The 15,889-nt window shown below is 43.9% G+C and overlaps 1 protein-coding gene across 1 annotated transcript in view; it reads right to left on the bottom strand.

The window, feature by feature from the left end:
* IGFBP4 (insulin like growth factor binding protein 4) overlaps window positions 1–15,889 on the bottom strand; it is a 76,137-nt gene that overhangs the window by 7,800 nt on the left and 52,448 nt on the right. The window contains exons 2-3 of the mRNA XM_075350157.1: window positions 8,081–8,238; window positions 7,249–7,377 (exon numbers count right to left, since the gene is read on the bottom strand). Coding sequence (XP_075206272.1) covers window positions 7,249–7,377; window positions 8,081–8,238 — 287 coding nt within the window. The remainder of the gene's footprint in view (window positions 1–7,248; window positions 7,378–8,080; window positions 8,239–15,889) is intronic.

The raw sequence follows: 15,889 nt of genomic DNA, 5'->3' as shown, positions 1-15,889 counted from the left end.
GTATGGAGGGGTTAATTAATTAATCCACAACTTGGCGCAGGTGCTTTTGTGTGAGAGAGGTGTTCTTAAAAGGTGATTCATAGGGGGGCGGCTCTTCTGCCCCTTGAACCTACATCCTCATTGTTGCGGGCCATATCTGGGCTATAGGATGAGGACTGGAGGGAGTTGATTATCGCTACTCTGGAGACGCTGGGTCCGTGTTATATTTGGGGAATCCCTTGAGGAAGGTCCCTCTTCTGGTGGACACCGAGGCCTATGAGATAAGTGGTTAAAGCCTTGGTTCTAACCAGGCCTTGTGTGGTTGGAGTCTATATTTACAAGTGTATGCATTTGCATGTGTGCTTAATCCCTGCCACCTGGTAACAGTCAGGGTATTTGTATTACACCGTTGGAGGCTTATTGAATTATAACGTACAGCCCCACCGTTTGTTCTTAGTGCAGACTCTAGCATCACTTTGATTGTATCGTTGCTTCTTTGGGACCACCTACATTCATTAACCCCTTTGTTCTATGAACTATTTTTCCTTCCACTCCTGAAGAACCTCAGACTGATGAGGGGAAACGCGTCGGGTGGTTTCGTTTAAGGACCACTGGAGTTTATTGAGTGGACTCTGGGTCATTGTGCCCGTATATGTTTCCAATTAATTACATTGGACATAGGTTATTGATATTATCTATATTTGATCTTAAAAATTGGTTCATTTGAATGTGTGAATCCTTCACAGTACCATCACCTCACAGCTCCTAGGGCCAGTATAGGGCCAGGAGGGCGAGTCGACATAGAGCGGGGCCGCCAACTGCGCAGGCTCTTAGGGCGTCGACCTCCGCGGCAAGGAAGGGGTGAATATAGGGCATTGTGAGGGTCAGATTCCCTCCCCCCCCTTGTGGCTTTTTTAACATTGACACTTGTTGTATTTTCTAAGGATTTTTTTAATTGGTTTTGGAAGATTCCCTTCCCTTTTAATCGGATTATATTAAAATTGAATTTTAGGAGTTTTTTCTTTTGTTTTTCCATGATTGCACTTCTAACTATTGATTTATGAATACTAAGCTCTTCTGATGGCAGGATTCTTATCAGGGCCTGTAAATCGGGAGCAGTGGGCATTAGATGCAAGGGACGCCTTTTCTGACTGTGTTAACAACTCCGACACCCCAAGAGCCTCGAATCTTAGAAATATTTTCCAGGAACTTACAGGCTGTTATAAAGACAACTTAAAATCCTGGTGGGAGATACAATCGCTGGAGAACTATATTAAGAACAAAGTGGTTCCCAGGGGTTTAAGAATAAATCTAATTCCCTCCAAACGCTCCAGGTCCCCGGAACTGCTGACCGCTTGGGAAAAGGAATTGACCGAGAGTTCCCTTAGATTGATGGGGGTGCTCCTAAAGGAGGAAAGGAGCATATTTGATTATACCTCAAGGAGACTAACCACCCTGACGGAGGAGGCACTCAAATTTAGGGCTGAGGTAGATTTCCCAAGGAAAGAGGCCGCCTTACAGTTTGCTATAGAAAAGTTCCAAAACTCCATCAAGGACCGTAAACAGAAGCAGTTTAGCAGGGACGTATTAGAGTTCAAGGAAGGGAGGGGGTATCCTATCCTGCAGGGTGATCCTGGTGAGGGCCCTAGAGATATATCTACATCGGACACGGATACATCTCACACGGAAAGGTCCAAAACGGCCTTAGCAGATATTGAGAGGGGGGCCAGACTGAAGTCAAGCTACCAAAGTAGCGGTCCTTCTAGGAAAGGGAAATGGGGGAAATTTATAAAGAAAAACATGGGTCAAAGAGTAGACCCTCCTCCTTTCCCTGCCTCCCATACACCTTCCTCATCCTCCTCTGCTGTGGGAGCCTCTGCATCTTTTTTAGAGCAGAGGACTCATCAGAATTTTTACAATTTGAGAAACAACCCTATGAGGGTGAACCGCAGATGAGCCATAGAGATGAGAATTGCATCATTAATCTAACTCCCCGTGTCCTCACCCCCTATGAGTGCCAAGTCCTTACAAAGGGACTTTCTTTTGTCCCTACAAACTCATTTGATGAGTTTGGATGGATAAAGGACATTAACCTCTTTTCCCGAAAGCTTAAGTGGAAGCGCATCTTTAATCGCCATGACAAGCAGGAATGCTTGAGACTGGGTTTAGCTGAGGAGGACCTCCCGGACTTTAGAACTCTGAGTGGTCTCCTGAGTGAGAACCTCTCGGTTCCGGGACATGGACCCTTCACAGAGTTAAGACCTAAGAGTCAGAAGATGCCACCGAGTTCGGAGGTTAATAGCATTGACATTTTCACCAAGTTGGTGTCAGATGAGCTTGGTCACCTAAGGAAAAGGGGACGGACACCCCAGGGGAATCTTGGGGTGGAGGAGAGGGAAGCACTAGACATTCTGATGAAGGATGATGCAATTCTCATCAAGCCATCAGACAAGGGCGGCAACTTGGTTGTCATGACCCACAGCTAGTTTAAAAAGATGTATATGGCCTGGGTCTCAGCTTCCCATACACGGTAAGTTTTTTAACTGCATGAGAGGACACACATAAGCTAGGGACCCCAACGTAGAGAAATACTTTGACGTAGTGTTGGGGCTCTATTGCATTGATCAATTCAGTAGCTAAATTTCTCTTGATTCATATGTTCATGGCAGTAATGCAGATTCCATTTTTCACATTTTCACTCTTGCATATAGCTATTGGATTTTTCAAGTCAGTATTCACACAGCAGTTTCTGCTATTTCATGTATTCCCCTTACATAGTCACTGGTGTGCATACCTTATCTCCCCATAGTATAAAAAGATGTGTCTGGACATCTTGGATAACAGAGACACATATGGAGTTATTAGGAGGGATCCAACTATGGGATTTAACCAGGAACTTTATTCACTCCTTGAGGATGCCCTTGATCAGAAACTTATCTCTAAGAACAAGATGGATTTTATGTATTCAAAGTTCCCAGTGCTACCGGTTTTTTATTCCCTGCCTAAGGTGCATAAGGGGTTGGACCCCCTACGTGGACGACCGATAGTGTCGGGGGTCGACTCCTTTACACAAAATAGCAGCATCTACGTGGACAGGGTACTGAGAAACTTTGTCACAGCATTACCTTCATTCCTGCGAGACACCTCGGATTTACTTTTGAAATTGGAGGATGTGGTGATTGAGGAAAATGTCTCCTTCGCCTCGATTGACGTGGAGACCCTCTATAGTTGCATCCCACACGACCTGGGATTAGCTGCAGTTGAACATTTTCTCAGCACAAGGGGCACACAATTTGCTGCACATAATAAATTTATTGGTGTCCTTCTGAACTTTATACTCAAGCATAATATTTTCCGATTCGATGGGAGGTTCTTCCACCAGCTCAGGGGTACAGCAATGGGGAGCCCATGTGCTCCCACATATGCTAACCTCTACCTGGGCTGGTGGGAGGATACCATCGTTTTCGGGGAGGAGACATCATGGTGGAGCCCCCATATAACATTCTGGGGGCGTTACATCGATGATGTGCTGTTATTATGGTCAGGTGGAGAGGGAGAGTTTAAGAGGTTTGTGGACGATCTTAACAAGAACAGTCTGGGTCTGAGGTTTACCTCAGACTTTAAAAAGGATAAAATTGATTTCTTGGATATTTCCGTTTTTAGAGGTGTTCAGGGACAACTCCAGACTAAGACGTTCCGAAAACAAACATCAACAAATAGCTTCCTCTACTGGCAGAGCCATCATCCTCTTAGCTTGAGGAAAGGGATACCCAGAGGGCAGTATCTCCGAATGAGAAGGAACTGTTCTTTTGATATCGACTTTTACCATCAGGCGGGAGACCTTAAAAGGAGGTTTCTCCATAGGGGCTATCCAGAGCATGTTCTTAGTGCAGCATATAAAAGTGCGGAGGCAACACCGAGGAGTGCCACTCTACATACGAGGTCAAGGGATGCGAACCAAGTGATGAGGATTATTGGGGACTTTGATGATCGGTCGGATGATGTACGGAGGATCATTGCAAAATACTGGGACATTCTGAAAGCCGACCCGGACATTGCGGGCTCGATACCCCCTTCTCCTTCCATCACTTTTAGAAGAGGTAAAACTATTCGTGACAGGTTGGTCCATAGTAGCTATTCCTCTCCATCCAGATCGACTTGGCTGGATACTAGGAGAGTAGGCACCTTCAGATGTGGGAAGTGCATTTTCTGTAAATATGTGAAACGAGGAGACTGTTTCCTTAGTGAAATAACAGGGAGAATTTATTTCAATAGACAGTTTGCCAACTGCACCACGGCTGGTGTTATCTACTTCTTCAAATGTGACTGCAGGAAGGAGTACATAGGGAAGACTAAACGTGAATTTAAAAAGCGGATAGGAGACCATCTTGGGGACATAGGAAACGCCAGGGATACTCCCATTTCGAGACATGTTAGGATGGAGCATGGGGGTGACCTGGACTGTTTTGCCTTTAATGTCATTGAGGTGGTCCCCCCACCGGACAGGGGTGGGAACTGGGATAGACGTATCCTGCAGAGGGAGGCCAGGTGGATTCATAGGATGCGCACTGTGAATCCATCCGACCTCAATGAACAGCTACATTTTGGGTGTTTCATTTAGATTTTCCCTCCTGGTTTGTGTTTTTGTGTGTTTTTTTGCCATAAAAAACTAAGGATGTTTTTGGAATTTTCTATTTTAAGGTGTCCCCCTCTTTTTCTGTTTTACTGCTTTGCCTGATTTGCATAACCCTTGGTTCTGCTATGCCCATTGCTCCGTAAAGGATTTGGCTATTTCTATCTACCTGGATATCAGGTTTTATCCTCCCCTTCTGTTATTGAAGTAATGTTGTATCAGGGTTAACGGATCCCAATTATCTCCATTCTCTCACACACCCTTATACCTGCTCCAATTTGCACCCCTCTGAATACTGGGTCCCGTTTATCAAATGTGCCCTAATGACTGTTTTTTCCTCGTATTTGCCCACTCTAAAGCCTGCTTTACACCAGGCAATCTATCGTGCGATAGATCGTCGGGGTCACGGTTTTTGTGACGCACATCCGGCATCACTGGCGATGCCGGCCTGTGTGACACCTCCTAGCGACGCAGTATCGCTCACAAATCGTGAGTCGGGTACTGCTCGTTAGGTTCCATAATATCGTTGACTTTAGTTGACCATCGTTTCCGTGGTAGCACACGTCGCTCCATGTGACACCACGGGAACGATGAGCAGCTCACCTGCCTCCCGCGGCCGCCGCCGTCTCTATGTGGAAGGAAGGAGGTGGGCGGGATGTTTACGTCCCGCTCATCTCCGCCCCTCCGCTTCTATTGGCCGGCGCCCGTGTGACGTCGCTGTGACGCCGAACGTCCCTCCCACTCCAGGAAGTGGACGTTCGCTGCCCACAGCGAGGTCGCACGAGAGGTAAGTATGTGTGACGGGGTTTAGTAACTTTGTGCGACACGGGCAGCGATTTGCCCGTGAAGCAAAAAGGACGGGGGCGGGTACGATCGATTGTGAAATCGCACAATCGGTCGTACCGTGTAAAGCAGGCTTAACACCCTGCTTCTCCCCCTGCACTGGGGAACTCTATGCGTTGCCCTGGGATGCCCTATAATTATTTGATTTTCCCCTTGGTTGCATTCCAGAGAGGACAAAGAACGGCGCGCAGGCGCAGGGCCGCGTCATCGGGGAATTCCCGATCACGTGACCGCGTCACATGCTGATGCGGAAGTGACGCATGGGAAGGCTCTGACCATCTGCGGCTGGTGCGCATGCGCGGTGACGTAGGGTCGGGATTACCCGATCACGTGATCGCTCCCCATCAGGATGCGGAAGCGGCACAACTGAGGTACGGGTACCCTGTTGCTGGACATGCTATCTGGACGGATAGGTATGGAGGGGTTAATTAATTAAACCACAACTTGGCGCAGGTGCTTTTGTGTGAGAGAGGTGTTCTTAAAAGGTGATTCATAGGGGGGCGGCTCTTCTGCCCCTTGAACCTACATCCTCATTGTTGCGGGCCATATCTGGGCTATAGGATGAGGACTGGAGGGAGTTGATTATCGCTACTCTGGAGACGCTGGGTCCGTGTTATATTTGGGGAATCCCTTGAGGAAGGTCCCTCTTCTGGTGGACACCGAGGCCTATGAGATAAGTGGTTAAAGCCTTGGTTCTAACCAGGCCTTGTGTGGTTGGAGTCTATATTTACAAGTGTATGCATTTGCATGTGTGCTTAATCCCTGCCACCTGGTAACAGTCAGGGTATTTGTATTACACGGTTGGAGGCTTATTGAATTATAACGTACAGCCCCACCGTTTGTTCTTAGTGCAGACTCTAGCATCACTTTGATTGTATCGTTGCTTCTTTGGGACCACCTACATTCATTAACCCCTTTGTTCTATGAACTATTTTTCCTTCCACTCCTGAAGAACCTCAGACTGATGAGGGGAAACGCGTCGGTTGGTTTCGTTTAAGGACCACTGGAGTTTATTGAGTGGACTCTGGGTCATTGTGCCCATATATGTTTCCAATTAATTACATTGGACATAGGTTATTGATATTATCTATATTTGATCTTAAAAATTGGTTCATTTGAATGTGTGAATCCTTCACAGTACCATCACCTCACAGCTCCTAGGGCCAGTATAGGGCCAGGAGGGAGAGTCGACGTAGAGCGGGGGCGCCAACTGCGCAGGCTCTTAGGGCGTCGACCTCCGCGGCAAGGAAGGGGTGAACATAGGGCATTGTGAGGGTCAGATTCCCCCCCCCCCCCCTTGTGGCTTTTTTAACATTGACACTTGTTGTATTTTCTAAGGATTTTTTTAATTGGTTTTGGAAGATTCCCTTCCCTTTTAATCGGATTATATTAAAATTGAATTTTAGGAGTTTTTTCTTTTGCTTTTCCTCTCAGTCACAGTCTCTTATGTGGTCTCTAGGGAAAATGAATTTCCCACCCCTGCTCTATTATGTATAGCGCAATGTTAAGTATAGCGCTGTACATGAGGGAAACAATATTCTTTCTCATTTTATTTGTGCAGATGTGCACCTGCGCATTAATAATGTGACCTACCCATGATCTATCAAGGAGATATTGTGACATGTCAAATGATACATCAAGGCTGGGGGCACCCTCACCTTCTAAACGGCTCAAGACCCTGGCTACTCTCAATCTGCCCTTGGCTGTACTCTATCCTGTCTGTGATGATATAATGAAAGTTAAAAAGTGATCTACATGCTCTATAGAACAGGAGGAAAAAAAGATCAATGTACCTGCTTAGGGTTGAAGCTTCCATCCCGATCGCAATTTGGAATTGGGTAATTTAGAAAGTCCTCCTGTGTCTTGGTCCTTAACGATGCCAATCTTTCTAATGCTATGTTCAATGCCGTGTGGCACGTTCCCTGGGAAGAACAACAATTTAAGGTAAGCACCACCATTAGGGTACGCTCACACGAGCGTGAAAATCGGACGAGTGCAATGCGAAAAAATCTCGCATTGCACTCTGACCAATGTTAGGCAATGAGGGAGAGCAGTTGGGCAGCTTTTATCTCATCCAGATTCTGGATGCGAGAAAAGGGGCAACATGCTGCGATTTTCTGCTACAGCCGTATCTCTCGCACCCATTCAAGTGAATGGGTGCGAGAGATACATCGGACTGCACTCGGATGTTATCCCAGTGCAGTGCGATATACGCAAAGGCTGACAATGGAGGAGATGGGAGGATTAAACCCTCCCTGTCCTCCGCAGTGCACTCCCTCAGCTTCACAGCTGTGACCCAATCGCAAGATCGGGTTACACTCGCATGACACTCAGCTGACGCACGCAGCAGAGCCTGAGCCGGGGCTCATTAGCATATCGCATCCGATGCTCTCACATCGGATGCCATACGCTCGTGTGAGTCCAGCCTTATGGATAGCATGGACATGTTTTGATTGAATAGGTTGTCCAAGATTATGGAAACAAGCCTACATCCAAAAACAGAGCTATAGATGTCTATATGTGTTGTCTGGTACTGAAGCTCTGCACCATGGACATGGGTCTGAGCTGCAATAACACAACCAGTGGACAGCTTAGCAATGCTCATAATGTCTACTAGTATCATACCATTTGGACAGGAAGATTGTTGAAGTTTTTTTGGCTCGCAGAGTGCTTTTTCATTTTATGCTTTACGTTCTGGTTTGCTTTTGCCTGTTCTTTTTGGATACAGATCTTGTCGTTTGTAGGACAAGGATTTAAGTTGATATTTATGTTCTCATCTTCGGCTGAAAAAATAAACAAAAATGATTTATTGTTAAAAATTCATTATTCATACAATATCCTATCAAGGTCCTACCAATGTTTGCATCACAATAAACTGTCCGAAATCTGACCAGAAATCTTACATATTTTTGCTGATAATGCCCAATATGGCAGAATCATTGTTGAGTAGTAATGATAATGAGTGAATTAATTTGATGCTAACTGAATTTTTGGAAAATTCTTAGGAATTCGCTGAACCTGGTGAATGAACAATTTGCAATAACTTCACCAAATTGGCTAAAATGATTGCCAGACAGAGAAGTTCAAAGCAGCCAGAGAAGGGTAAAATCAGGTGGTCGAGCAGGCTTTCCCCATAATGCCTTGCAGCTATCACATGGTATAGCACAGCCAATCAAGAGGGACTATCATAACATGTATAAAAGCAGAGGCAGGGAATGCAGCAGCCATTTTTGGTGAATCTGGAGAGTGAGAAAATATCACAGCTTAGCTATAAAAAATAATAAAAGAAAGCCATTAAACACTGAACAAATTGAACATACAGTGTGACAGCACAGCAGTGAAAAACATTAACTATTTGTTTACCCCTAGCCATATATGTTGATGTCACTTTACATTACTAAGGCTGTTTTTGCATTCAAAGGGAACCTGTCACCGGATGTTCATAATACTTACCTAACAGTTGGTGCGGAGCATACTGGTTGGATGGGCGTCTCCGTTCTCCGGGTCCCGCGCCTACTCTTTTAGCCATCTTTGTCCTCCTTCTAAAGCTAGTGTAGATCAAAGGGCGCCGGCGCAGGACCTCACTGTCAGCTAGTGTAGATGACGTAGAACGCGTCATCCACACTAGCTTCAGAAGGACAAAGATAGCCGAAAGAGGAGGCGTGGGACCCGGAGAACGGAGACACCCATCCGACCAGTCTGATCTGCACCGACTGTTAGGTAAGTTTAATGAACATCAGCAGATTTGGCTTTCAGTACCATCTTTATGCTGATGACACACAGCTATACACCTCATCCCCTGAGCTCACCCCCGCTGTACTAAAGAACACAAGTGCTAAAATGGGGAGACAAAAGGCGCAATAGGGTCTTACCCGGTATAAAGCGTACAAGAGGTAAGGATAGGTACACTCACCTGGTCGGGTTGTGACAGTCACAACTCCTTAGTCAGCATGTGAGTGTCCGTGTGGTCCCAGCAGCGGCCCCGTTCAGGAAACAGCAGAAAAATGTCATATAGGAAAAAACGGGTTTAATGCCGCGCTAAAGGATCACTGATATCAGTAAGATGAAAATCTCTTTTTTATTTTAGTCAATCCAACGCGTTTCAGAGACAAGGACCGTCTCCTTCTTCAGGGTAAAAAGAAATCCATTTCTTTTTTCCCTGAAGAAGGAGACGGTCCTTGTCTATGAAACGCGTTGGCTTGACTAAAATAAAAAAAAGATTTTCATCTTACTGATATCAGTGATCCTTTAGCACGGCATTAAACCCGTTTTTTCCTATATGACAAAGAACACAAGTGACTGCCTGACTGCAGTTTGCAATGTCATGTCTGCTCTCTATCTGAAACTTAACCTTTACAAAACTGAACTTCTTCTTTTCCCTCCATCTTCCAACCTTCCTCAACCTGACATCTCCCTCTCTGTGTGTGGCACAACGATAAGTCCTAGGCAGCAGGCCCGCTGTCTGGGTGTTATACTTGACACTGATCTCTCCTTCACCTCCCACATACAATCTCTTGCCCGCTCCTGCCGCTTGCACCTCAAGAACATCTCTAGAATCCGCCCCTTTCTCACTATGGAAATGACAAAAACCCTCAGCGTGGCCCCTGATCCACTCTCGCCTTGACTACTGTAACTCTCTATTAATTGGTCTCCCCCTAACTAGACTCTCTCCTCTACAGTCCATCCTTAATGCAGCAGCCAGGGTCACCTATCTGGCTAACCGCTACTCGGATTCCTCTGCTCTGTGCCAGTCATTGCACTGGCTGCCCATATATCACAGGATCCAATTCAAACTGCTTGTTCTCACCCACGAAGCTCTCCACAGTGTGGTACCCCCCTACATCTCCACCCTCCTCTCTGTCTATCACCCCACCCGTTCTCTACGCTCTGCAAGCGACTTTCGACTAACATCCACACTAATTCGAACCTCCCACTCCCGGATCCAAGACTTCTTCCGAGCTGCACCAACCCTCTGGAACGCTCTACTCCAAGAAGTTAGGACAAATCACAACTTACTCAGCTTCAGACGCACCCTAAAGACGCATCTTTTTAGGGCGGCCTATCACACTCCCTAATCAGATTCGATTCACATAGTTCCTCTACAACTTCTCACAACATAACTCCACATCAAACTCCATGGCACCCAAAGGCATCTCAAGGCTCGGGCCCACTGGTCCAGGAAACCACTATCTAGCCCCATTTCCGTGAGATGGCTGGATTGTCATTGTAAATAAGCACTTGCACCTTGCCTCTCCCCCCCATCTCATTGTAGATTTTAAGCTCTCACAAGCAGGGTTGTGTTTTTTCTTTTTTTTCCCTCTAAATATTGTATTTCTATAACTGTTACTTGTTTGTATATGATCCTCCTGAATGGAAAAGCGCTGCGGAATATGTTGGCGCTATAGAAATAAAGATTATTATTATTATTATAACATCCAGTGACAGGTTCCCTTTAAGAGCTTAAAAGGAATTAGATAAATTCTAGAAGATCCCAAAGTGTCGTACATGTCTTCTCAGGGCAATTGGAGGCTTTGGAGTACCTTTGATGTAATTTTTAGAAAGAAATTAGGCAAAGCTGGGGAATTTTTGTATTTCATAAAGATTCACTCATCCCCTTTCTTGAGTAATCATATACCTTGGAGATCGCTTCCTCTCACAATCAAGAAATAATTTTTGTAACTTTTTAAAGCACTATTAACCTGTAAATTAACCCCATATCTTCAGGTTAATAGTGTTTTGTTTTTTTAAATTACAGGTTCCTTTTAAAGGTGCATATTTTACATCTAGAATCAGTCACAGCTGACATCTTTCCTATTAATGTTACATTAAGGCTATGTTCCTACGATGAGTATTTGGTGAGTTTTTGAAGTTGCAGATTTTTTTATGCATTTCTGATATTATCTAAATTACATTACTTGATTTTTTTTTATTTTAACTGTTCCTTAGTTTTCCTCGCTAGGGTTAGAGCTAAGGTTAGTATTGGAAAAATTATGTCTTCTTATTTCTCTGGGGTACACACGCAGTTAATACAATGGTGATTTCAATGCAGTTTCATCTCTAGAATATTTTGATTGATTTTTCAAAAAAGAGTTGTTTCAAATGGAGAGTTGTTCTCTCATTTAGGAATATCACTTAATGTGGTTGATGGAGATTCACCCTAGATCATGAGTCAGTAACTTTAAAGGGAATCTGTCACCACTTTGACCTTTTTAAACTGTTAATATGGGCACACAGGTTCTAGAATGCTGAAAAATGACAAATGAAAAATGAGTCAAATACCTCTGCCAGCTCAAATCTTAAGGCACTCATCTGTGCTGAGTTACGGTCTCCTAAAATCGCCACCAAGACCCCGACAACTCTACAGTCCACCATTAATTGTTGAATAGCCTTTCATAGTAAGTTGTCATCTCTGGCTGGAACATTCTCGAGAATAGCACTGATAGAGACATAACTATTGATCCCAAACTTGGAAGTATTTTCATGGGGACGGAAGGGCTTAGATATGCCACACAAGTTTTTTGGGGAACAAAATAAATATGGCTATACCAAATATTATAACCTAGGATACATAATGTTATGATCATTGGTTGAGGTACAGACTTCCAAATAAGTAGTAAAAGTGTAGAATTTGAAGTGTAAGTACCAAAATAGAGAATAATCAGAGAATAGAAAATTATATGAAAAATATGAAAATCTTTATTGAAGCATAAAACTAACAAAACTTACATAGAAAAATACATGAGAAAAACATTAAAAAGGGGATGGATGAGTACTAAGATATGGGGGTGAAAAATATTGCCATGGTGTTGGCAATGTAGAGGAAGTATACGTCCACCGTTCCTCCCTCACAATATAATACAGTGACCGTACACCCATGCAGTGATATCTCTAAGGGACAGACATGGAGCTTCTAAGTAGGGGTATATTGAAAAGTACACTTATAAGACAATGGCCCAGGTAACATGGAAAGACCCAAGAGGAGGGGGTGGTTGGAATCACTGGGAAGACATCCAACTGACCACTAAAAAGAGAAATCAAATAAATACCACAAGTGTATGCATGTAGGTCTCATAAACCTAAATAAAGCCATGAAGTATAAGGTCAGAATTACCTTTAGTAGATGCAGAGAGGGGGGAGGAGGAGGGGGGAACGCCCCAACGCATGTTTCGCTATACAGCAGCTTTTTGCAGGTGATAGTACTGTATTATATTGTGAGGGAGGAGAGGCAGACGTATACCTCCTCTACATTGCTAACACCATGGCGATATTTTTCAACCCCCATATCCTAGTACTCATCCATCCCCTTTTTAATGTTTTTCTCCTATATTTTTCTATGTACGTTTGGTAGTTTTATGCTTCAAGAAAGATTTTCATATTTTTCATATCATTTTCTATTCTTTGATTATTCTCTATTTTGGCATTAACACTTCAAACTTTACTATAAGTTGTTGGGGGTTCAACAATTCACTCCTTTCAATTTCTCAGCAAAACATACTCATTCATACACTGTGACTTTTACAAATACCTACAAATTAAACACCTTTTGCGCTCATCCAATATAGCATGAATAAAAATAGATGAGAATCTGGTTTTAATCTTAACAAGTAAGGCAAACTCCCTAAAGGGCTTAAAACCAATATACACTTTGTTGGGAGGAAGGGATCATTTTAGCAAATTAGTTCCTATTCTTTCATGAGAAGCAGAGTTAAAACAGGAAATTGATTTTGCTGTAAAACATTTCAAATGCATGGCCTACTACGAATCATACATGAAATCTGTACTTTGTTGCTACTATACTCTGGAAAGGTTGTGCTTTATGTTCCGCAAGGCTTCAAGGGCCTGTTGGAGGCGGTGTGGTTCAGTGGGGACTCTTTTACACTCTTTGGGAATACCCAATTTTGACTGAAATATGGAGGACCAGTTTTCGCCTGATCTTTACTCTCTCAAGAACTCACATCACCCCATCGCCCCCATTAGCCTTATTATTCCGAAAAATGTGGGATCTCCTGGAGAGAGAAAGGGTGGTATGCGCCTTCATTTTGATTATCACTAAGTCACTGATTGCGAAATATTGTAAAAAATCCATCCCCCCCAAAGGAGGAAGAGATCATCTCAGCCCTCAGTAAAACCTGCTCTTATGAAAAAATATTAGCTTTCAAAAATGAGTCAGTGTTGTCATTTCTCAAAAACTGGGAGGGGTGGTTGACCCACCCAAAGAACACAATTCACCTGTAGAGGTTCCAGCGTGGCATCTGGCTGGGGCCCTGGGCTGAGATGGTAAACATGTCCTTAATGTGATGGTAACATTTACTTGCACACCTATGTAGTAGAAGGTTTGGAGAATACCTACATAGAAATTGCTTCCAGTGAGTTTTGTTTAATTATCATTTATGTTATTGAACGATCTCCACTCTTACCTACTGTATCCTCAGCCATCCCCTGTAAACTGTGAGCCCTCGCGGGCAGGGACCTCTCTCATCCTGTACCAGTCTGTGCCTTGTATTGTTTGATTATTGTACTTGTCCCCATTATATATACCCCTTTTCACATGTAAAAGTGCTATGGAATAAATGGCGCATAAATAATAATAATAATAATAATAATAATAATAATGCACAGTGTTCACAGAATGTTTGCCAATCAGTTGTGGGGTTATACAGAGCTCGACATTCAGAGAACTGCTAAATCTGCAGCAGAGAAAACAGTGATTTAATCAAAATGACAGCAAGTAGCCATTTAACAGGGACCTGTCACCAGGTTTTTGCTACTTCATTGGAGAGCACCATAATGTAGGCAAAAAGATTCTGAAACTAACCATGTTTAACTTAGATTAATGTGTGCACCCATTCTGACTTTATCTCAGAATTGAGTGTAGCAGTGCTAGGAGCTGTGCCCACCCACATCAAGCTCTCAATAGAGATTGTGCATTGACTGTGAGGTGTAAATCACAGCAGGGGGTGTTCAGGTCTACTCTGGACTGCAGAGGAGTAAAGCCTCCATCACATTTAAAGACTTACCAGGGATCCCAAAAACGATGTGACCTGATAAGGATCGCTGGTAAGTCACTGGGAGGTGGCTGGTGAGATGTCACACAGTCAGACCTTATTAACGATGCAGTTAAGATGGGCGACCTGTATAAAGATGAGTGAACTGTATAGGAGTTCGTTGGTAGGCGTCAAACACAGAGATGTGTCCTGCCCAGCAGGACATCGCCTTTGAAGTAAATGGTCTGGACCATTCGGCAATGAATAGCAATCTCATAGCAGGGGCCTGATCACTGGTAGGTGTCACACATAAAGAGATCGCTGGCGAGATCCTTGCTGCCTCACAGAAATGGTGATGCAGCAATGATCTCGTTAGTGATCTCGTTGTGTGTGACAGGGCCTTAACATCAATGTTAATCACAGAGCAATCAACTCTTTAGAATAGGTAAACAATAGCTCACACACAGATAAGAGAAAGGCAGATGTGTTTTCTTTTTTAACTCTTGCAGCAGGCTGTTTTCTTACATTGGAAACTCCTCGTGACAGATTCCCTTTTAAGTGATACATCAATAGAATCAGGGTTTCAGTCGATGCATCATGCTGCTCCTAGAATGATTATTGGAAGTGATGTGCTGAAAACTAAACAAATGTACGGATTTGAGCAAACTTGTCAAAGTCCATACTGTGATTAATAAAAATACTTCTGAAAGACAAAACAAAAGTTCATACTGTGATGACAAAATGTTTGGGGTAGAGCAGTAGAGCATCTATACAGCAGTGGACTGTGAGGATTGTTTCCGGGATACAGGGGTTACTTTGTGCCAACCATAAATGGTCCAAGGAATGAAATGTGGTGAATCAGCACCAGAGACTTAGCCATCCAAGACTAATTGATGAGCGTAGTCTAGCCTGGCTGTTCTGATCCAAAAGAACTATAGCACAAATTGTTGAAAAAGTTAATATGGGCCAAGATAGAAAGATGTCAGAACAGACAGAGCATCGCATCTTATGATACAATATTAGGCAGGTGGTTTGGGTGTTATGGCCTATAAGTGTAAATGCTACACATAGGACATAGATAGGTGTATGGAGGATGTATATATCTATAATGCTTATCTGGATCCTTTGTGCATTTTTATTCTGAAATGTAAAAATGACTGTCTGTTCCTCTAATACGAGATGGCAGAGAACATAGTGAGTTAAGGGATATGCAGCCTGATACACACTGACACAGACAGAAAGGAGCCAGGAAAAGTGTTAACGCTTTGGGGAGTTGCTGCTTTTGGCAAATTTACTAGTAAAACAACATCAAAGCTGCATTGCAAACCCCAGTGTTGGGTCCAAGGTGTTAATGGGGTCACCCCCGGCTCTGATACCCTCCCCCACCACACTGTCTGCTTTCTGCTGTTCTGCAGCCCCAGTTCTCTTATGAGCTCATGGAAAGTCTGAC

The sequence above is a fragment of the Anomaloglossus baeobatrachus genome, chromosome 5, assembly GCF_048569485.1.
Source record: "Anomaloglossus baeobatrachus isolate aAnoBae1 chromosome 5, aAnoBae1.hap1, whole genome shotgun sequence".
NCBI classification, from domain to species: Eukaryota; Metazoa; Chordata; class Amphibia; order Anura; family Aromobatidae; genus Anomaloglossus; species Anomaloglossus baeobatrachus.
The sequence above is the reverse complement of the archived record's forward strand: the minus strand, read 5'-3'. Positions and strand labels throughout refer to the sequence as shown.